General features: G+C 43.7%; 1 protein-coding gene and 1 long non-coding RNA gene across 4 annotated transcripts in view; both read right to left on the bottom strand.

The window, feature by feature from the left end:
* Window positions 1-1,997: 1,997 nt before the first annotated feature.
* On the bottom strand, window positions 1,998-11,741 carry LOC110582569. The gene is made up of 3 exons (XR_002480452.1): window positions 11,617-11,741; window positions 5,624-5,695; window positions 1,998-2,108 (listed from the first exon to the last, which is right to left on the bottom strand). It is a non-coding gene; the product is annotated as an uncharacterized LOC110582569 (long non-coding RNA).
* A 2,038-nt stretch (window positions 11,742-13,779) lies between these two features.
* Window positions 13,780-22,874, bottom strand: part of DGKG (diacylglycerol kinase gamma) — a 159,844-nt gene continuing 150,749 nt past the window's right edge. For all 3 annotated transcript variants that reach the window (XM_021692349.1, XM_021692350.1, XM_021692351.1), the window contains one exon: window positions 13,780-13,958. In XM_021692349.1, the coding sequence (XP_021548024.1) occupies window positions 13,860-13,958 (99 nt within the window). In that variant the 3' untranslated portion in view covers window positions 13,780-13,859. The remainder of the gene's footprint in view (window positions 13,959-22,874) is intronic.

Below are 22,874 nucleotides of genomic sequence, written 5' to 3'. Positions count from 1 at the left end.
AGGCTGCCGGGTTGAGCCCACACCCCCTTGCCTAGCCCCACCCGGGTGTGACTTTGAACCCTTGGCTTGAGACGGCTCAGCCTGGAGACGAGCTGATGGACCTGTTGTTGGGGTCCACCTTCTGGGGCGAGGGGCCAGCCAACTCTGATGTGCAGTGCACAGCCTTGCTTCTTCCCAGATCTGTCTCCCCTCCGGGTCTCTTCTGTCTCATGGCGCTCTTCCATAGACTCCAGTTGCTGAGCTCTGCTAAAGTGCTGGCTTGGCTGGGCCTCGCAGAGTGGTCCTGTCCCCCCAGCAGGGTGCGGCGCGGTGGGCGCAAGGATTTATGTACCGACCCAGATTTGAGGGTCCTACTCTTAGAGACCGTGATTCAGGAGGTCTGACGGGGCTCAGGAATCCAGACCTCAGGTGTTTCTGATGTTAGCAAGTCCCCGGCCCCGCCTCGGAGAAACACTGGTGTAGAGGAAAGAGCAAGACTGGGATATGAGAGAAGAACTGGGTTACTTATTATGTTACTTGTGAGCAGGTTAATGACCACTTACGAGCCTCTGATTCCTGATCTCTAAAATGCTCATCCCTTCAGAGGGGAGTTTTCAGATATCAAAGAAATGAGGACTATGGAACATTTAGTAAAGGCTTATTTAATAGGATTTTGGGCTCCCTCTCCTGCTCCTGCAACACCAGGAAAGTGGCAACAGAGAGCTTCCCTTTTTCCCAGGCCCTGCGTCTGAGCAGAGCCGTGGCAGGGGGCACCTGTGAAGGGCCACAGACCAGCCTCGGGGAGCCTGCTCGTCTCCGGCGCCCTGTGGCTGATCAGACAACTCCGGTTTCTCGAGCGGCGGCTTGGAAAGAAACCACCAGGAGGTCAGAGGTCAGCGGTCCGCTGTCAGGTTTATTTGTAGTAAACCACAGAGTCAGGACACACGTACACACGGCACATTACAGGAACAAGTCCACGGCACTCCGGCAGGCAGACAGGCAGGCTTGAGCAGGCAACCACCCTGACGGAGTAGCGTATCTACGGGTGGACGAGGCAGCGGAGGTGGACGAGTGAGGAGTGAAGGATCGGGACCCTGGCACTGTGCTACCCAGTCACTGCCTCAGTCTCGGCTGGCAAGAGTCTGCATTTATGGGCCGCAGGTGAGGTGCGTTAGGACGTGTAGCTTCAACTTATGCCCAGGGTCACCCCAAACACTGAGCGTTAGCTAAGTTCTCTAAAAGGAAGTGGTGCTTTTCCACTGGTGGGAATGGATTCTCTCCTAACACACTGGCAACGAGAAAGGGTAAAAGAGGTTTGATCCACAGAATGGAAAATGTTTGCACGTCAGGGACTGAGTATGTGTGTTTGTGTATGTGTGTGTGCGTGTGTGTAAAGGTGGAGGGCTTACCAAAGAGTTTCCTTGTCGGTTTTTTTTTTTATGTTGGCCCCCCATATCAGCTGATTTCTGAGCATGATCAATCCTGAAGAGGGAAGAGAAGATTCTTTAAGGGGGGAAGAGTAGCCCTCCAGGGTAGCAGGGCTGGGGGGGAGCCTTGGGCCTGCTGGAAGACCCCTAAGAACAAGGACCCCACCCCCTCTCCCATGGCCGCAGGATTTACTCCAGGTAAGGGCAAGATCGTTGAAGAGGGAAAGTCTTTAGAGCCCCCCTTGTTGGATAGACGGAGAAAGAAAGGTCCCAGAAGGCTAAAGGACATGTCCAAGGCCATGTGGCTGAGACAGCATGTAGCCTACTCCCCGTGTTGCTCTTGTTTCCCAGGCAGGGTTTCATCCCTCACATTATCCTGGCACATGGAATGGCTCCTTCCACAGCAGCTCTATGGAACAGTGGCCAGACTTTTCCAAGCTAGAAGGGTCTTACTTGTTTCCTGCAGAGAGAGAAAAGCATCCGTCAGAACCCCTTTAGCAGTGGCTTCTTTGGGGTTATGCTTCCTGGCTAACAAGAACACTTTCTCACACGTACCTACCGAGTGTGGATGATGATGGTACAGAGAGGCACAAAAAGTTACTTCTGCCCATTCGATGGAAGAGGGCAGCTGTGATAGAACCTGGGTCAGCAACTTGCTGTAGGACCCTCTTCTCTTTAGTTTGATCTCCTGCCTCTTTTCATCTGAAGAAGAAAGGAAGAAAGGAAGAAAGAAAATGCTGTAGATTTTGAAATCTGCCTCCTTGTCCGGTGACCTACTCACTAGACACACTGCCTCCATCAAGACTGTGAGCTACCTTGGCAGGTTCACACAGATCCAAGAGAGCAACATTTGGTGCATCGGGCCCTGTCCAAGTGTAGCCCTGGCCTGCCTCCTCCCCAGAGGCCAGGAAGAATGGCTTTGGAGGGGAATTCTGTATATGGTCACATTGGAACCGAGATTGAATGACCACCATTTGTAACTCAACTACCATCAACAGACCACAGACCTTGTGCTACGCTGGCTACCAACTCAGCATGCGAGGCTGAACTCGATGACATCTAAGGAAGAGCCTTTCCAACAATAGGGGACTGATTCCAGAACTCCCTGCTCAGTGGACTTTTTAACTGAGGTAGTCGATCCAAAATTGCGACTCCAGTAGGATTATGCTTGAGGGTTATTGCTTATTCTGTTTTTGTTGATTTCACAGAAGTCAAACCCACTTCACTGCCATGGCCTCTGGTCCCTTCTTTGCTCCTGATTCTGTTGTTTTCATACTAATACCCTCTGGTCTGGGATGTTCAGCTACGTTGCTTTGCATTAGACTTCCCAATGGTTCTATATCCACAAAGGTGCTCTGTGCCTGAGATGTGACTCAAAGGGTAAAGAGAAAAAGGAGAATAGTACTGAATAGAGGGGTTTCGGTTAGACACTGGGGATAATTTCTTGATGGCAGAAGCTGTGAGACACTCAAATTACATCCTGAAATCGGGCTCTGGACTATGTTCTCTGATCTTCCCTGGGCCTTTTCAGCACAGCCTTGCCTGGAGATAACAAAGTGGGCAAATGTCCCCTTAAGATCCCTGCGATCCTCTGATTTTATGTATGAAAGCTCTAAAAATAGAATTGTGGGAGAAAAGGGAAGAGAAACATCATGAGAATAAAAGAAAGAAGAAAAGGTGGAAGAAGTGGGCATTGGGGGTGGGTGGAGGTTGGGAAAAGCAGAATGGGATGGGAAATGGTGGAGAAAAAGCAAGAGAATCGTGTTGAAACAGGTTAAGAAGTTAGGGTCCAGTGCCTGGCAAATAGACATTGGTTAATAACATAATATTTATCGATGGATAAATGAACAGATGTATGAACCAGCATCTCCAGCCCCATCTGACAGGCGGGAAAGGTGAGACATGATCTGACACTTGCCCATGTCCCTACTGCTGCTTGGTGTGAGGCAGGAGGTGGTGTTGGCCGCGGGAAAGGAGCAGGGGGAGGAGAGGGCAACCCTCCCTTGCCTGTGGGTACTAAGCGCCCCGGGTCCCGGCCTGTGAAGCTCAGGAAGGAGAATGAGGAGGCAAAGGCTGAGCTCCTCCGTCTTGTCTGGCACTGCTCCTAGCTGCCCAGGCCTGGAGTGATGGGGGCAGCAGAGGGAGCCCATCACAGCCAGGCACCTCCCCCCCCCAACCCGCTCCTCCGCCTCCTTTTCGTCCCTCAGGGGCAGGAGAAGAACCAAATCCCTTCTCTTGGGAGCTATGTAAAACATCCACTGAATTTGGAGATTGGGTTGACAGCCTTCCCTTTCTGTCTCTCCTCCCTTCTCTTTGAGTTTCCAGAGCGCAGTTCCCCATGTTTCCCCAAACTGTCTTTCCTCCCTCAAGACAATGGCATCTGGGAGAGGAAAGGAGTTTTCACCAAGTCTTCGGGACACAGGATCAATTTCCTGCCGAGGGGAACACCTGGAAGATCTCCATTGATGTTCTGTTTCTTCCTTTGGGGGAAGAGGAGGGTTTCCATCTTATTTTGTCTCTCCCTGCCCTAGACCTTGCTCACAAACATCTCAGAAGGGACATCAGAGCGGGAGTCCTCTGAGATGTCAAGGCTGCTTCGGCCCTTACGGCTTTCACTGCTCTTCTGGGTGACGGAAGCCGCACGGGCTCCTCGTAGACAAGAGCCGAGAGAAGGGGTAGTGCCAGTGTGAGGGGGCTCAAGGCCTGCAGGTGAATTCTGTCTCGTGGATACTATTTCTCCCCCTCAGAAAACATCTGCCAGTTTGAGTCACTGGGATTTAGGAGGGAACACTGTGCTTCCTTCTCCCAGCTACAAAGCCACTAATGAGCAGGAGGACAAATCGGCCTCTCTGTTCTGAGGAGATAGAGAAGAGAAAAATCACATTGCCTAGACAAGGCAAATGTGAGCATGCTCCCGGGGAAGGCCTGCCAAGAGCTCTTATATAAGCTCCAGTGAGCTCATGTGTTTTCTCGCCCATCAGCGGATCCTGGGCTCCTCAGGGCCAGGGGTGAGGCTGGAGGAGGGAGCTCAGGAGAGACTGTGTGCTTCCAAAGAGGGGGCGCTCTGGGAAGAAAGCATGTTCCTACTCTCAGGAGGATGGAAACAATTTTCATCGCCGAGTCAGTCAACAGAGACTTGCCTTCCTTATGGCAGCAATGTTATAAGAAAAGAAGGAGGTGCTTCTTCTTATGAACCTCATGGTGTGGGGGAAGGGGTGGTGGGGTGGGGGTGTTTCATGAGTCAAAAAGAGGTAGATGTGCCCTGGGGGTATGGATAAGGAAGCTTTTCCTCCTGATGCGTGGAAAGCCAGATGGGTGCTCAGTTAGGTCCACCAGCCACAGGCTGGGTATCAGGCCTTGGTTTCCAGTTGCTGCAGCCACCTAGGCTGTTTTGAATAGGAAACTTATTTCATTTATTGATGGAGACAGGCTGAACATTCTGGAACCTGCTGTCCCTCATTTTGCCTGCTTCTCTTTTGTTTGGCAGAATCACTGAGCCGGCAGACTTTTGTAAGCAAACCACCCAACCACCTTGCCCGCCATCTTGCTCAGAACATCTGCAGTTAGCCTGCCCTGACCCCAGCAGCGAAGCACAGAGCAAGTGGAATGGTATCTGCTTTCCTTACTCTTTGCCTACTGAAAATGGTATCTTACCCTGCATAAGTGAGCCAACGCTTCTCAACCAAGCTTCCCAGACGTTCTCTTGGGAGTTGACGCACTTCCAGTTCAGTTATGCCCCAGCGGAGGGGGAGGACCTGTCTGTACATCTCGGCGGCTCACCCCCCGCCCCACCCAGTCTAGCGCCATGTTCATCACATGGTGGGGGCAAAAACCACAACTGTCTTTTCTATGATTAAAGGAATCTGCAGATAGAATGTTTTACTGTTTTACCTGTGCCCAGTCTTTCTGTAATTTCCAATGTTTTAAACAATTTTTATTTCAAAAACAAGAACATGCACTGTTTAGGTAAATTTCTACTTCCTCCAAGTGCTTTGAGTTTTCTCTCTGGTATCATTAGTGCTTATAACGAACACTTCCCCACTTCTTATCTTCTGAGAATTTAATGTGCTGTTGACTTTCCTCTCTCTAGATCAATCAGGAACGTTTTGAATACAGCTAAGACCTTCCTTGGGTTCCTCCCAAAACTTTCTCCTCATTAGTATTAGAGTGATGTCCTGATTAACTTCTATTTGTGAATGAGAAGTGACCGAGCTTACCAGAGCACCCAGACATCTTCTGACAGCAGTGTGTTTGATATACACAGCCTTTCCCACATCAAGAAGGATCCCCTATAATGATATATGTGAAAGTATTTTGGTGTGAGATGTCATGACATCTGTAATTTACTTTAAAATACCTCAGAAAAAAAATGAAACAGATATGGCAAAATGATAACGATTGTTGAATCTAAGTGACAGGTATATGTGTTCTCATTATACTCATGGCTCTGCTTTTCTGTGTGTTTGAAAATTTCCATAATAAAAAGAAATTATTCCCAGCTATTCTAATTCAGGAAAGTATATTTAACCTGGACGGCCATGGTGGGGGGGAAGCTTTAGGAGGCTGACAGGGAGAGGGAGGGAGCTGGGATTACTTCATCCTTTTAGGTTTATTATCATTACCCACATGCCTGGTGGTAGCACAGTATGATGATAGCAAACCCCAAACAGCAATTTAATGATATCCTCTATTATTAACACCTTCCGTGGATGTACGTTGCTGTGAGTTAAAAGATCTAGTTAGTTCTCAATCCTTTTACCTCAAAGATGTCGGGGAGAGAGGAAATATTCACCAAGAAAATTTTTCTTTTCTTGAAGATCATGCCATTTTCTGGTAACCAACTGGTACCAGTTTTTTAAAAAAATAAATAAGAACAAAAAATAAGTTCATTAATTACTTTGAACGTACTGATGTTTAATCCCTCAACAGAAAATGCACACTTTCTGGAATCTTTTTCTGGATTGCTATTTACATTGTGAGGTTTAGAAATTGATTTCCTTTTGTCTAAGGAAAAAAGAGATGACCATTTTATTATCACTCACCTTGTAATTCTTGCTAAGTTTCAATTTTTAAGAGGATTTTTGGGGGGTTTTTTATGGAAAGGAAAAAGTTCAAAAAAATTTTTTGCATCATTCTAGAGCAGTCTTCTTACCCCAAATTATGATTTATCCAAGAGATTTTTAAAAAGATGTTTCGGATCTCTGTTCCACCTTTACTTATCCGTTACTGAATTCAGATGTTTGACTACCTGACCTCATTTCACTTGCTCCTGATCCTTAATATGGTCTCTGTATCCTTTAAGGTGGTCTTTCATATCCTGTGAACACCCTGATCTGGTGAGTTCTTTACCAGCTGTCCATTGTTGACTGAGCCAGGTCCTAGAACAAGGCCCAGCTGGCGCCTCTGGAGAGAGGGCCTGAGAAGAAGGGAGGGTAAGGTGTGCGTGCGCCCACGGGACTGGTGTGGGATAGTAAATCCCTGCCACTGTGCTTGGAGCTCAGAGGAATCCACACTGGCCTGTACCTTCAAAGCACAGGCCTGGCTTTGAAGGTAGATACTGATGGAGCTGCCGCGAAGGGATTGCTCTGTTTCTCAGTTTCCTTGTTTCTCAAGTAGGGAACTGTACACCACCAACTTCATTAGGGTTCCTGTGCAGGTTAACAGTGCTCATCAAAGTAATAGGCTTGGGACCACACAATAAATGATAGTTATTTACTAACAATTTCATCAACGCCTGGACATGTCCATCTTCCCATTAACTCAACTTTTAAGCTGCTTTTTTTTTTTTAAAGGATTTGTTGGTCCTTTCTTTCATTTTTGAACTATAGTGCTCAGCTCCCTTGCCCAAATAAATCTGCTAAAAAAACACCCAGTTCTCCATGTCTTTTTATCTCTTGAATCTGTCCCTTATTATGTCGATCTCTTACTGTGTTGTAACTCCACTTGTGTTGCCTTTTTATTCTTTGTCCATTCTGACCCGATGGCTAAGAAGTAGATTGCAAATATTTCTGTCTTTCTGTCCAGGTTGAATTTCATATTTTCTGAATCATGAAACTGCCCTCCATGTGACCTAGAAAGCCCTTTGATGATCCATATTTAGCTGTGTCCATCATTCAACAGATGTCTGTGTAGTTAGAGGCCCCCATGAGCTCCCTCTACATCCTGTGGTTTCAAGTTCCTGAGTTGTTAGTTAAAAAGCTTTCATCGCCTCTACCTCCCCTTCCCCTACCCATTCCAGGATAGAAGGACAGATGCCCACTTTAGCTATTTATTCATTTAACACATATTTATTCATTACCTACTACATGCTTGATACTGGGGTATATGTTCTCTTCTTTGCTTCCAACTTGCATTTTCCTAATTTGGAGCATTTCGAGTTGTCCTCACGTTTTCTGATTATCCCTCTAGAATCTGCACTGAGCATCCAGTCATATGGCCTCTCCTAGCTGCTGTGCTTCCTGGCCCTTGGGAGACTTGCAGGCTTCCCTGCAAACTCTGGTGCCTTGTTATAATGCACCTGCCACTGCAGCCACAGATTTCAGGATAATGTGGGTTCATCGTGGGTGCTAAGGGAGTTGAGCTAGCAGCTGAGGCTGCAGGGCTCGGCTTGCCATTCTGCACCACGGGCATGAAGAATGAAGTGGTGGCCGGGGGGCGGGGGGTTGCCCAGCAAGTTAAGCCGTTAATTTCCAAAAACCCTTGGCTTTCTGTGTCCCTTTTCCCACAGAGATCCCCGTGCAGAAAGATGCCTGTCTGCTTTTTGAGCTCTCTGGATCTTCCCATTAGATAGCTTCTCTTGGCATCTGAAAGGCAGCCTGCCATTCTGTTCTCCTGTGGAATACAGATGGCCCAGCCCACGCCTATCACTAATGAGGAGCACATGCAGAGCCTTCTTGCTGGAGGCTCCCGTCAACAACACCAGCCCTCCTTCCCCGTGCAGGCCAGTCACCATTGACCATGGCATTTACGTCTGAGAAGGCTGCTTGTTGCTCTCCCACTCACGGAGTTGAACAGTTGAAAATCTATTAGGGAGCCCTGGGAAACGAGTCCCATTCCGCTAGAATCTGAAACATTGAAGATCGAGTTTTGGCTGCCAATCTGATTGCAAAGTTGAGGTTTGGGGTTCCAGCTGCCCACGGAGGTTGTTGAGTTTAAATGTGAACAAGCACTGTAAGTTCTTTAGTAGGAACATGATTACATGGCTATACAGAGGTGGACCTGATAGATGAATCTGCCAATGCCGTGTAACCTCACCCAGAATGATTGCAGGGTTGGGAACAGACGAGGATGGTAAAAGCACTGAAGTCTAGTAGAGAAAGCATACATTCTTGGTGAGACAGATCCATGTCAAGTCTTAGCTGTTACTACTTACTATCTTTTTTGACCTTGGACAAGGTACTTCACCTTTCTATGCACTAATTCCTTCATCTGTGAAATAAGTACAACGCCCATATCATAGGCTATCCTGAGGATTAAATGGGACAGCACATGAATAGACCTTGACATGGTGCCTTGTATCCAGTAAGCAATAAATGGGAATTCCCTCTCCTGTCTCCTTTTCCTGTTTTCTCTCTATAGTAGAAAGTTGAAAGACCTACTCCAGCATGATGAGACATCAAGGTGACCCACAAACAATGGCTCCATGTGAAATTCTATACAATTCTGCTCTCTTGTTTTATCTAAAACTGGATTGATATTTGAGATGTGGGATGGTTTCTTTTTCCTGGTTATTGCAAGCCAGATGCAGGTCTGGTATTTGTCGGACAAGAAGAGTTCCACACTGCCAATATGGACCCCAGTAAGAAAGGCAGATCCTCTTTTCGTCTGAATACTGTACCTCATTCCTTTAACTCTCCAAGCTACTGAGGGGAGATCACCACATATTAGGTGTGGTCTAACTGGTTAGTACCCGCTGATCCAGAAATCTCTCTGGGAGTCATTTTCATTCTTTCAGAAAACATGGGACACTGAAGTATGCTGTTCAAAACGAAGTAACAGATATTGACTTAACATTGTTGCTGACAAAACCAGTTTCACTAGCTTGTTGGACAAGGTAGATCAATCATTGCTTCTGCCCCACCTTACACTTCCCATAAGAGCGGCTAACTGTTCATTGCCCCAGAAGGCTGCCCCTTCCATATTTGGCCAGTTCCAAAAGAAGTCATTAAATTGAATACAAATCAACCTCCCTCTGACTGCTGTTTACACCTGGTTCTGTTCTCTGGAGCTACACAGATGAAGTCTGACCCCTGGCAGCTATCAAGTGTCCCCAGTCCCTCTTCCCCCCCCCCCGCCCCCCTCCCCCCCGGGGGGACAAAGAGTCCAGATCCTTGATTCTTGCTTGAAGACATGTAGAGGAGAACAATAAAAATAGTTAAAGAATCACACAGAAGAAACTAAAGAGTGTCTTAAGACTGGAGATTCCTTGTCCTAGAGAAGTACTTTTTGGAACATTGTTGCTGAGGATGGTTACTTGTGTGTTCCCATCTCCACTGAGAACAAAAAGAAGAAATGGTGGGCATAAGGCAGTGTTTCTAATCTATAGATGTTGGCAGACAAACAAAGGACCCTATGGTTCTTTACTGTGAATTCTTAGAGTTAAGCCTTTCTATGTCTCTCCTAGAAAGGGAGCTAGTACTTGATCAAAGAACTCTGTTTTCATGGGGCATTTTATGGCTACTAGCATTTTGTGAAACACATCTTAGGAAATTATGGTCTCAGATATGCTGTGGGGACTTAGGCATTTGAAATAACTTCCTGACTGGTTATTGTTGGATCCTGGAACTGGTAGCCAAGGAACACTATGAAGTTTCCTTCTTTGGAGGGTTGGTAGACTCTTCCTCCCTTCCTCCCTCCCCTCTGCCCTCCTCTCTCCCTTTGGTATTAACATTAGGCACCCACTTGCCTGGGAATGTTGAGGTGTAGGCCTGGGACATAGGGGAATCTGGAAGTCTAGATCCTTCCCGTCCCCATGATTCTATTTTTATGGACCCAATTGTGGTGTGTTCCATGGAAGGTACAGCTTAGCTGGGACAGGAGGTAACTGAGGGTTTTGGCCAAGAGGAGAGGGGGCTAGAGATGGGAAAAGTTGATGCAATTATTTTTGTCAGGAATTGGAACCAAAGCAGCAGGAGAGAGTAAGTTTTAAGACTCTCTGGCAAAGTAACTTCCTAATCTGTCACTGAGTATGTGTAAAAAAGTGATTAGTGGGTCTCTATATTTATCATGATTACTCACAAATATGTAATTTGCATAATATATACAGCACATTAAGTACTATGTCACCTTATATAATGTGCATATGTATAATGTATATGCATGTTATGTAACGCCAGTCTGGAGGCTCTTCCAGATTCTGCCAAGTATTTCCTAATTTATTTGGCAATTTTAACATATCTTTTCCATCTGTGGAAAGAACTATCTTGAGAGGAGCTGGTCTCTGACCTGAAATATAATCATTCTACTAAGCCTATCTCCATTCTCAACTCACTGGAGGAAATCCACAAAGACCAAGCCATAATGAGATGCAACTCTCAGCTCAATAGTCCAGGGACAACATGATGTACTGAAGATTTTCTGTTTCATTATTTTTATTGCTGGTAGGGTAGAACCGTGGGGGCAGGTGGGAACATGTCTGTTGCATGGTCACAATCAGAATAGGATGAAGACTAAGGGACTGGATTCTGCCCTGATTGCCTTAGTGTGTGACTTTGAGAAGTCACTGAACCCTTATTAAGTTTCACTGTCTCATTATTAAGATTGGGAGATTAATACCTTCTCCATCAACCTCTGAGATTGCTGGGAGGCCCACTATGGTGAGGTACTCTACAGGAAGAAACCATGGTCACAGTAGTTAAGGAATGAGTTGCAATATCACACTAAACAACACCACTAGACTTACTGAGGTTACCAAATTGGAAGTACTATTCCACTGCCTTCTTATACTCTGTGGCTCTAGGGAGGCTTTGGGACATGTCTCTCAGGCAACACTGCAAGTCCTATGCACTAGACTAGAACAGGCAGGGGCCACTCTGACTTGTGAATCTCTGCAACTCAGTTTCACCTGTCCACAGTGCCATGTCTCAACAGCCTCAATCTTGGGGGATTGGGGTTGAAACACATGCAAAAACTTCTGTAAATTTCTCAGAATCAGTGACCTCAAATCTGAACCTGCCTCTGTTTCAAAATCAAGTGGCTTCCAAGACAGTACCTGTTGTTATTCTGGAACTTGTTGGTCCGTCCCATCACCAAGGATCCCATCATTCAGGACATTCTTCAGGCGGCCTGGCTGTCCCCTCACCCACTGTTTCGCACTGTTGGGTCCAGCAGGATGGTCCTAGATGATTGCTTCCTTCAGAGTTAGGATCAGTGTATACACACAATCTTAATTTCCCTTCCTTGTGCAAAGCTCCTGACTCAGTGCAAGGAGATTAGAGAGCGCTCAGTGGAGTGATGTCGAGTGGGCCCACGTGTCCTCTTAAGAAATCTCGGAGGGGATGGAGGTCCGATGGAGCAAAGGCACCAAGGCAAATGTTTCTGTCTACTAATGAAGCTCTACACAGACTTGCCCTCGCAAAAGGAATTGGGTAATGCTGGCAGCAGCTGCATGAAGCCCACTGAGCTCTGCTGGGACCCCTCTGGGTATTGGCTGGCAACACCTTGCAGAAGGTGCCTTGGTCCTTCTTCTGAGTCTCCAACTGAGGTCATCCCTGCAGCCACAGGTGCTTCCAGACTAAGAGGCCATGACGACCATGACGAGTTGACAGGTGGAGAGCTTAATCTGATGATCTGTCTAGTGCCTTCAACCCAGACCAACTTCTTACCAGCTCAGGCCAGAGAGAATCTCTGGGAAGCATCACGAGGCCCTCATTTCCTTGTGTGGGCCTGTCACATCCACACATGTGCTACGCATTCATTCTTCCCTGGAAACCTGGATTCGAATGGAATAATTTCTCAGTGACCAGAAATGACCCTATTCTAAGACGTGTGGATTCTTCTAATAAACATCCTCTTAGTGGCACCTATTCTCAAACCACATTAGTTAAGATACCACGTACAAGTCTCTTAACTTTTTTGAGACTATCTCTCGCTGGCAAGTGGGAGAGTAATTCTGTCCAGCATATCTTTCATGGCTGTTTTGAGAATCCAGAATAGGAATTCTTAGTCTCTTTATGATAAGAAGCTACTTTCATTTCCCTTAAGTCTCATGATCGCCACGGGGAAATGTGTCTTGACAATGAAATGGTGGGATGGGGGAGTAAGAACCTACCTTTTCTTTCCTACTTTCTGTTCCTCGTCTACATATGTTTTTTTTTTTCAATCAGGAAAAGTCCATCAGTAAATAAATATTTATATGTATAAATATATATGCTACATATATGTACACACACATAAGACCATCAGAAGGGCCCTCAGGTCATGCTCTGGGAGTGGTAGGTGCAAAGAGGCAGGTGGGAGCCACCTGATGGGTTTGTCTCCTGGTCTTCTCAGCAAAAGGCCCTTCCTTCTCATCTTCTCTGCCTTCAGGAGTAGTCTGCCACCAGGGCTTGGAACTCAAAACAGGAAACACGCTTTGGCTTGAAAAAGAAAGAAACTGGGGGTGGTTTTTTTTTTCTTCCCTTTTTACACAATATTATGACACCAATTTGAAAAATAAATCCCAGTTTCTCTGCTTTCCCTCCCAGGTGTTCACAGAACTAAGAAAATAAATACCACATAGAAGGTGTGCTGTGCAGGCTGCTCTGGGGGCTCTTGGAGCCGTCTTTAAACAAACACACAGCCACCAGGAGAAGCCTTTGGGAAAATAACAAGTGCCCACTGACAGTGTGGAGAACCAAGAATGGAAACACAGCTTTGCACAGCCTTTCTGCCTCCTCAGCAAGTTCAGGGAGAAGTTGCTGCTTGAAGGACAACTAAGCAACCAACGTGCGCTTGCTGAGCCCTGCCAAGGGCTATGCTCTGAGCGCTGGAGGCTGTTGGTCTCTGTACAGAGGGACCTTTGTGTAAATTCTCTGGAATGGGAGCTCTTTCCCTTGGCCACATCCGATCTCAACATAGGCAGGAAACCTGCAGCCTGCTTCTTGTGAGCGTCTGTGAGGGAATTTGCATGACTGGTGGGAAGAAAGGGGGATTTCTCCTTCAGTCTCAGAAAGTCCCACTCACGGCCTTCTGGGAATGTGGAGGTTGCCATACGAGCCAACCACACCCCGGTCGGCCCTAAGTCCGTTCAAAATTTTCTGTCGGTACTGGCTCTGTTGGGGTGTGTCCACTGTTGGAAGTAGAGAGCATGTACGGCAAGATGAAGATTTCTTCCTGATGGGTGGCTTTGCTTCCACTGGTTAGAGATGAGTGTGCGTGTGTTTGCGCGCGCGCGCGTGTGTGTGTGTGTGTGTGTGTGTGTGTGTTACAGTCTCTTGTTTTCTCTCTTGGTTTAACTGGCATTTGGCATATTATTTAGTCTTTTGAATGGCTCTTCCTCCTCAGTGAAAAGAAGCTGCTCTTCTGGGGAGGCCCCATCATCATAGGTGCTTGATTCTTGTGAGTAATTTTAATCTAAAAGCAAAGAGACATAAATGAATTAGTAGCATGCAAATCCCAGTAACCTGTGAGAGAGGGAGTTGCAGACGGAGGAAGGCAGGCCAGCTTCGGGTTGGAAGGAGCCCCATGCAGAAGGACGACTGTCCTTGAACAGCTTTAAAATTGGCAACTGGACCCTCACTGGGCCTGGAGTTTGGCACTGCTGGAAGTGAGGGGCGGAAACACTGGGGAGAGACAGGTGTGAGCTTCCCACATGGTGATCAGCTCGCACCTGTCTTGCGTCCTTGCTATTCATAGATTCTCCAAGTGTCACAGCCAGAGGAGATCTCAGGGACCATCTCATTCAACCTCTCTGCAGGACAGATAAAGGAATGGAGGCCCAAGGCTCTGTTGAGCCTTGGATTAGCCTAAGGTCACACAGAGAGGGCAGAATAGCGAGAGTCCAGTTCTTGGGATTCCTAGCTTCCACTGCTCCTGGCCGTTCCTGTCCAGGCAGTGCAGAGATATCAACCAGTGAACTTCAAGTCAACCTAGAGGCTTCAGTCTGACATCTGACCCAAGCCACATCATGTGGAAAGTTTCAAGTGAGTCCCTTAGGTGTTTCCTCTTTTCTTAGCTTTCCAGGAAAAAAAACAACTTTCTTTTTAAAAGCCTCTTCTTCTTCCTTTTTTTTTTTTTTTTTTAAATTTTAGGTTTTATGAGTTTTTTTCTCCTGCAGACTTTAAGTCAGTTGGAAGTGAAAGACACTAGTGAATTCTCATTTTTGCCTTTCTTCCCAACCTTATCCTTAGGGCGTGGCTTCAGAATGCTAAATCCCTATTTGAATATGACCTGATGACACTGCACATTACTAATCTGCATTATCAGTCCATCAGCATTTATCAAGTGTGACACATGTCCAGCGTAGGAAGATGATGTGGGAACAAGGCACTTAGGATTCAAGGACCTGGGTTTGGGTCCTGGATCTCCTGCTTCTTTGCTGTATGACTCTGGACGAATCATTTAACCTTCAAAGCCATGCTTGCTGAACTGTAAAATGAGGGTAATAACACTTGTCCTATTTTCCTCACAAAGTTGTTGTGAAGATCAAATGGGAGACTGTCCATGAAAGCCCGCTGTGGTCTGTAAAATGGAATGTAACGGTTAGTTAAATAATTGTTATCTTACATTGGAGGTGAAGGAGAAAGATGTATGTCAAAAGAAGCCATCTGTGAGCTCATTCTCATGGTTTCTATGTTATTGGAAATGACAGTGTGGCCACAGAGAACCACAGAACTCTTGAAGAGAGAGACCCATCCACAAGTTTAAATTAATGTAGGGATAGACCAACTGGTGTCAAAAAGAAGGTAAGGAAGGAGAAGAGTCTGGATGGAGCAACCAAGGAAGAGTTTTAAGAGCTGAACAGAAGGGAAGGAGATGTATTGGTGAAAAGAGAAAGGGAAGGCACCAGGTGGAAGGGCCACATATGAAAAGGTTGAGTGCAGGGCAAAGGATGAGAGATGAGGTCAGAGAGGCAGGTGGGGCAGTTAGTCTAGGGTTTTCAAGGGGAGGTGGCAGAGGCCGGGTTTAATGTGAGGTAATGGGGAGCCATGATAACTTTGAAGCTGGAGAATAACAACATGATGAAGAAAAGAGTTCCAGGGAAATTATTCCATAGTTCTTGTCAGGGAAAGTTGGAGTGGGGGAGACTCTGGCTAAAAGGGTACTAGGGTGAGCCAGGTATAAATTTAGAAGTCCCCAGGATACGGGAAGACAAGGATGAAACCAAAAGACGTTGTGGAGAATTAGCATAACCTGGGTGATGGAAGCTGCAAATGACTCTTATGCTGGTTTTCACCACCCGGGAGCTCCAGGAGGGGAGGACATCTTTCTTTTCGTGGCAGTCCTCGGAAGAACAAACCGAGAATATATCAAGTACCATTTTGTGTTATGGGCCTTATTATGGGCATTGTGTTTATTCCAGAATTCACGGAAGCGAGACATAGATGAGGGACTCTGACAGAGCTTGTCTGTGGCGTGTGATTTAGCACTAATGGACCAGAGTGACTTGTGGCACATGTCCTTGTGTTGTGGTGAGCCTTTTCTCATTCCTGGGCACCAGAGCCGCCTATGGGGAAGAACTTCATCTTCTTCATCATGCTACCCCCTGAACCAGGGCACAGCATTTTGACAGCACGGGCTGTGCAAGTGCTGATGGCTGAGCACGACCCAGGAGAGAGAGACAATGTCCTGGCAGTGGAGATGGCTATGTTTGGGGCAGATGGCGGCAGCTGATGCACTGTGTACATTTCCCGCTGATAGAGCCCGTTTTTTTTTAGATGATGGAAGACCCTTACTTCTCCTTTTTCTTTCTCTAGCTGAGCAATTTATTTGCTTGTTAGCACCTCCAGGACAAAGAGGAGGAAGTGAAACTCAGATCCCTCCCATTTGGGTTTTCAGCAGCTTTGACAAAGGTCTTGATGGGGTAGGAGTTTGGAGATGCTGGCTGACGAGATTTTGATGTGGTTTGTGGCTTCCAGTGCTGTAGGTAACTGAGACTGCACTATAGGTACTACACTGAAGGTAAGAAGTAGGAAATCATATTTTCATTTTGAGTCAAAGAGAGGTTTATCCCCTTCTCCCCTATTTGGGAGAGGCTAGTGGTTTAACTAGCTCAGAGCCCATTGGAGGAGGTAGTTGGACATGGTGAAGCTTGCCTTTTCAACCCCTGATGGAAAGACAGGAACCGCTATCTCCGTAGTTAGAACCCAAACCTCCCTGCTAGTTGGGCTGGTCAGGCAATGAACTGAGGTCTTTATGATTTTCTTAAAGACCTTTCAAGAGATTTACAACATCTGCACTAAGAATAGCAGCCCCATTTTCTTAGTTCTCTGCTCCATTAGGGAGAGCACCGATATAGTAGGCTCTTGTGTGACAACTCAAAATTCACAAAACTACTGCAGCATGTAACTTCCCCTTTAAAATGGAATACATTTTAAAATTTTACTAGTGCTGGGTGTTCAGTCTGTTTTGGGGACCATTTCCCGCACATCAACACATTTTTATTACCTCAGGAGAAGCAATAAACTGAGGGACTCCTTCCTGAACGTTGCCCCCTCTGGGCAGATGACTCAGATGATGCCCGACAAAACAGCCAATAACTGTAAGTGTGGACCCTTCCCAAGTCATTTGGGAAATACTCCTGCTTAAAGGGAGGCTAGGGGAGATGGGAGAGGGCTTGTACAATCTTTTTCAGGTCTTAGCTAAGTTCTTAGGATGCCCTGCTTCACGAGAGGGTTTCTTGCCACTGGAGGCTTTCAGATGTAGCTGGACAATTGGGTTTTTTGCTAGTGGTGGAGGAGAAATCTGGGATTTGTTGATAAGTCAGAAGTTTGACTAGATTATTGGTTCTCCAAGTGTGGTCCCTACACCAACAGCGTCAGCATCTCTTGGGAACTTGTCAGAAATGCAAATTCTCAGGCATCCAGAATTACTGAATCAGAAACCCAGCAACCTGTATTTTAAAAGCCTTCCAGGTTATTTGGATACACACTTAAGTTTGGGATTCACTGGACTAGATAACTGGAATCCCTTTCCACTGTGATATCCTAACTGCGGGGGAATATTCTTAATTTTAAGGCTCAAATTATGCTGCCTAACTGATGATAAAACATGAGAGGTCATCTTATCGTGCTGCAAGCACAAGGCAAGTTTGCTTAATAATACATTTCTTATATACATATATTTATATGTATAAACAAACATATGCTCCTTTTTGAGAATTTGGGAAGTATGGAAAAATTTAAAAACCACCTAGAGGTAATTGCCATTAACTTTTGGGTATATGTTTTCTGGTTTATTTGTGTGTTTATACATTTTCAATACATTGAAATCAGCTTCTTACTCTGTTTTCACTTAGCATTATTTTACAAGCATTTCTGATGTCATTAGATATTCATTAACATGGTTTTCATTGACTGAAAATTATTCTATTTGATGAATCTCACATAGCTTATTTAACCCTTTTCTTAAATGTTGGGTTTTTCTCCCATTTTTTTCACTGATAACCTGTATTTTACTTAAAATAAATTCCTACTAAAAGAATAATGAACAAAATTTTAAGGGTCAAAGGAAATGAACTGGATCAGTGTATATTAATATTTGTAAGGTTCTTCTTGATATATGGCTCCCAATATTTTCCAGAACGGCTTTCTGGTTTTACTTTTTTTTTTTTTTTTTTAAAGACTTACTTATTTGAGAGAAAGAGCACATGTGTGCCACATGCGAGTTGGGTGAGAGGCAGAGGGAAAGAATCCCAAGCAGACTTCCTACTGAGCGTGGAGCCCCACGTACTGGATCCCACGACCCCGAGATCACGACCGGAGCCAAAATCAAGAGTTGGAGGCTCAACCGACTGAGCCACCCAGGTGCCCCTCTGGTTTATACTCTTATCTCACCCCTTGCGTGTTGGCCTCAACACATCTCGACAGCAATGACTATTATTTTATAAAGAAAACCAAATTGTGCTACTTTGACAAGTGAAACATGGCATGGTTTTCTCACTATTTCAATTTGAAATTCTTTCCCCCCTTTTTTCTTAGTTTATGATATTAAATAGTATTTCACGGGCGCCTGGGTGGCTCAGTTGGTTAAGCGACTGCCTTCGGCTCAGGTCATGATCCCAGGGTCCTGGGATCGAGTCCTGCATCGGGCTCCCTGCTCGGCAGGGAGTCTGCTTCTCCCTCTGACCCTCCCCCCTCTCCTGCTCTTTCTCTCTCATTCTCTCTCTCAAATAAATAAATAAAATCTTAAAAAAAAAATATTTCACGGCTTTGGTAGTCCATGGTATTTGGTGAACTACTGCATTGTTAGCATCTTCTCCTGGTCTCTAAGAGCTCTTCAGACATTATGGGAATGAATCTCTTCTCTGAGATAGCTATTGCAAACATCTTGTCCTTGGACTTTACAATTTCTACATTGATTCTTGACTTGTAGACTTTTCAGTGTGCTAGTAGTTAAATGTGTCACCTTTTCCTCAGAAATTCCATGCTCACAGTGTGAATATAGTCATCTGTATTTCCCCCTAGGTAGTCCTAATTTTTAATTGAATTGGAGTTTTTCTGGTTTTGTTTTTGGAGTATAGTTTGAGGTGAGAAGTTTTGATATATAATGACATTTTCCCAAACAGGCAATTTCTTGGATACTCTATGTTAAAGAGTCCATTCTTTTCAAATTAATTTATGATCTTTTTTTCTTCCTTCCTTTTATGTATACTAGGGTTTCTTAGGGCTCTCTTCTGTACTATTGATATATCTATTCAATATCATGCCAATTATTGTGGCTCTGTAACTATTTTAATACCTTGTGGGAAGTCCTCCCTCATAGCTCTTCCATAAAACACCTCAATTATTGCATTGTTTTCCCAAGTTAAAAAAGATAATTGCATTGAGATTTTGCTTGGGATCCCTGTTTAGAAACATGGGATGTTTTAAAACTCAAATATATATATTTTTTATATTGGTCAAGTCTTACTAGTTTTCATTTTTTCTTCACAATTCAGTTTAATATTTTGGTTTTGGTTGTTGCTATTATATTTTAATTTTTTCTATTATATTCTTCTGATTAGTTAGTGCTGGAATATACAAAAGCTATTAACTTTTGTCCTTCTATAGAGCTTCACTGAAATAATTTAATCTTTGGGGTTTTCAGTTGATTCCATTAACTTTCTATATACATAATCATAGTATTTGCAAATAATGACAAGTTTTGACTCTTTTCCAAATGGTTACATTTTTTTTTTTCTGTGTCATTTATATTGCATTAGCTAAAACTTCCAAACAGTATTAGTGTACATGTCTTGTCCAGGATTTTAATGAGAATTCTGCTCGTGTTTTACTATCAAATAAAATATTCATTATTAGTTTAAGATAAGTATTTTTTTATTATTTTGAGGGAGTATTTTTCTGGTTTTAGTTTCTTAAGAGTTTTTTCTTCAAAAATCACAATTTTGGGGTGCCTGGGTGGCTCGGTCAGTTAAGTGTCTCCTTCTTGGTTTCGGCTCAGATCATGATCCCAGGGTCATGAGGCTGAGCCCCGTGTCAGGCTCCACACTCAGCAGGGAGTCTGCTGGAGATCCTCTTTCCCTCTCCCCCTCCCCCTGCTCATGCTCTATCTCTCTAAAATAAATAAATCAAATCTTAAAAAAAAATCATAATTTCTGTTCGGTTTTTCTATCTGTCCCAACTTCATGAAATGGATCAGGTGACTTTCTATTTTGTTTCTAATATGGAACAGTTTACATGAATATTTATTTCCTAATAGTATGGAAGAACTCACCAGTAAGACCATCTGTTTTAAGATCATTTTGGATGTAATTCTTTGAAGGCATTTTCTCTTTCATTAGAGGTTATCTGGAATTTTCATGAGATGATCAAGTTTATTAGAATCAAGATGATTATATATTAAATATGTCATATTATGTCTTATAATTAAATGAAACCATCACATTCATGTTTATATTTTATTACATTATATATTTTATATTTTAATGTCTCTGATTTGTTTTTTTGTTTTTAAAATTGGCTTTCAAATATTTGACATGTTAAAGAATTAGTTCTCAATTTTCCTGCTTCCTAATTATGTAATTCCTACTCTTATCCTTATTATTTTCTTCCTTCTCCTTCTCCTCAGTTTGTTTTACTGTTGTTCTTCTAATTTTGCAATTATTCATTACATGTTTTCCCTTTTTAAATGATGGAAGTATATGATACTTTGAATTTACTTCCCAATATAGTTTAGGCTATATTCTACAGTTTTTGAATGAGAACCTTCTGATTTTTATTATTTTTGGAATAGTCTATGATGGTGGTTTTGATCTCCTTGTGAATCTACTGTTCTTTAGGAGAATTTAAAAATCAAGTGATTGGATTTTGCTTGTTTATTCATTTACCCTTCTATTATTAATTTCTGATTTTGTTGCCTTAGGATCAAATAAAATAACCTTTATGATTTTTCCTTCTGGCTTTATACAGATTTTTTTTCTTTGTGAACTAGTTTAAGATCTATTTTAGTAAATACTCTCTGGATCCTTGAAAAAAAATGAGATATTTAATTTGTTTATAGGTTATAGAGTTATTTCATCTAGTGTTGTGATATTTATTTTTGCTTCTTGACCTCAAAGGTAGAAACAAATATTTTAAAGCCTCTCAGTACTTGTATCTCTGTCAACTTCTTCTTTTATATCTATTTTTTTCTCAGTATATATATACATCCTGTTTTTCACAGTATATATTTTGATTCTGTTATTGCACACCTACAATTTTATGACTATTACATCTCAGAAATGAGTATACCTTTTATCCAATAAAAAGTGACCTTTTTTATTCCACTTCATGCTTTTGACATGTTGGAAGGTTAGTTTGCCTAAAATTAATATAATTAATAATATCATTTTTTACTTTTAATTTCTCTATGCTTGATAAAGGACAAAATAAAAAGATATATACGTCCTTTTGCTTTAAGTACATCTTTTACAAGAAACACATCATTGGGTTTTAATTTTTAACCCAATATGAGAGTACTGTTCTTTTAATAGGGGACTTTAGCACATTTTTTGGGTCGTTATTGATATAGTTAGTCTTAACCTCCTTCATCTCGCCTTAAAATTTTTTTAAAGTTTGCTTGTTATTGTTAGGGTGATGTACGGGATTGTCGAATCACTATATTGTACATCTGAAACTAATATGACACTGTATGTTAACTAACTTGAATTAAAATGAAAACTTAAAAAAATTAAATGTTTGCGTGTTATTTGCTTTCTGTCTGGTTCACATTGATGGGGTTCATGAGATTTAAACCCTCCCAGATTTGAAAGGTGTGCACCCTGTTTTTGATTTCACTAGTGATTATTCAAATTTTCTTCTGACTTAAGACTTCTTCATTATCAGTGGGCAGAGAGACAATGAAAAGATTCAGCATATTTTTACTATCCCTTTTTTTAACTTTTAAAAAAATTATTTTTTATTTATTTTTTAAAATTTTTATTTATTTATTATTTTTTTACTATCCCTTCACTGAGGCCTCCCACGTGCTTTCAGCCTTGGTTAATCTAACCTTAGGTTTGGGACCCAGCTCCCTAATGTTTACATGACAGATCTTCCATCTCCTGGAATGATTTTCACCACGTGCATTCAGTGGTACAACCATATTTAACAGTTTTTATTTTCCTTCATCCTAGTTTAACTGGTTTCAATTTTTACCAAAAATTGTTTTGTGTCATGATGTCCTGTCATTAAGCCTTTCACTCTGAGTTACTTCGCAGCTGGTGTGTGCCTTCAGGAAAATGTTTCAACAAGGGGACTTTTGTTTTCACTCTTGTGAGCTGAAGGTGACTTTCTGTTATGCCCTGAATTACGTCTCCCCCAAATTCATACGTGGAAGCCTTAACCCCCACTGTGACTGTATTTGGACACAGGATCTTTAAGGGGGTAATTAAGGGTAGGTAAAGTCAGAACGGTGGGGCCCTAATCCATGAGGAAGAAGGAGAGACACCAGAAGTGTGCACACACAGAGAAAAAGCCATGTGAGGACACGGCAGGAAGGTGGCTGTCTGCAAGTAAGGAAGAGAAGCCACACCAGGACAACCCCGCCAGCACCTTGGTCTTAGACTTCCAGCCTCCAGAGCCGTGGGATAATAATACATTTCTGTTGTTGAAGCTGCCCCGTCTGTGGTATTCTGTGATGGCAGCCTGAGCAGACTCCTACATCTCCACACGTGGCTATCCACAGACTGTATCTTAAGATCACTGGGTCACAAATGTTTTCCCAGTGAGGTGAAATCTCTGAAGAGTGGCCTGGAGAGAGGGTCAGGGTGGGGGCAGGAGAAGCGTTTGTTTCAAAAACGAAGTCCTTGCAATAAGAGAAATGGCAATCCAGTTTCCAGATCTCGCTGAG

Source organism: Neomonachus schauinslandi, chromosome 1 (assembly GCF_002201575.2).
Source record: "Neomonachus schauinslandi chromosome 1, ASM220157v2, whole genome shotgun sequence".
In the NCBI taxonomy this organism is placed as follows: domain Eukaryota; kingdom Metazoa; phylum Chordata; class Mammalia; order Carnivora; family Phocidae; genus Neomonachus; species Neomonachus schauinslandi.
The sequence above is the reverse complement of the archived record's forward strand: the minus strand, read 5'-3'. Positions and strand labels throughout refer to the sequence as shown.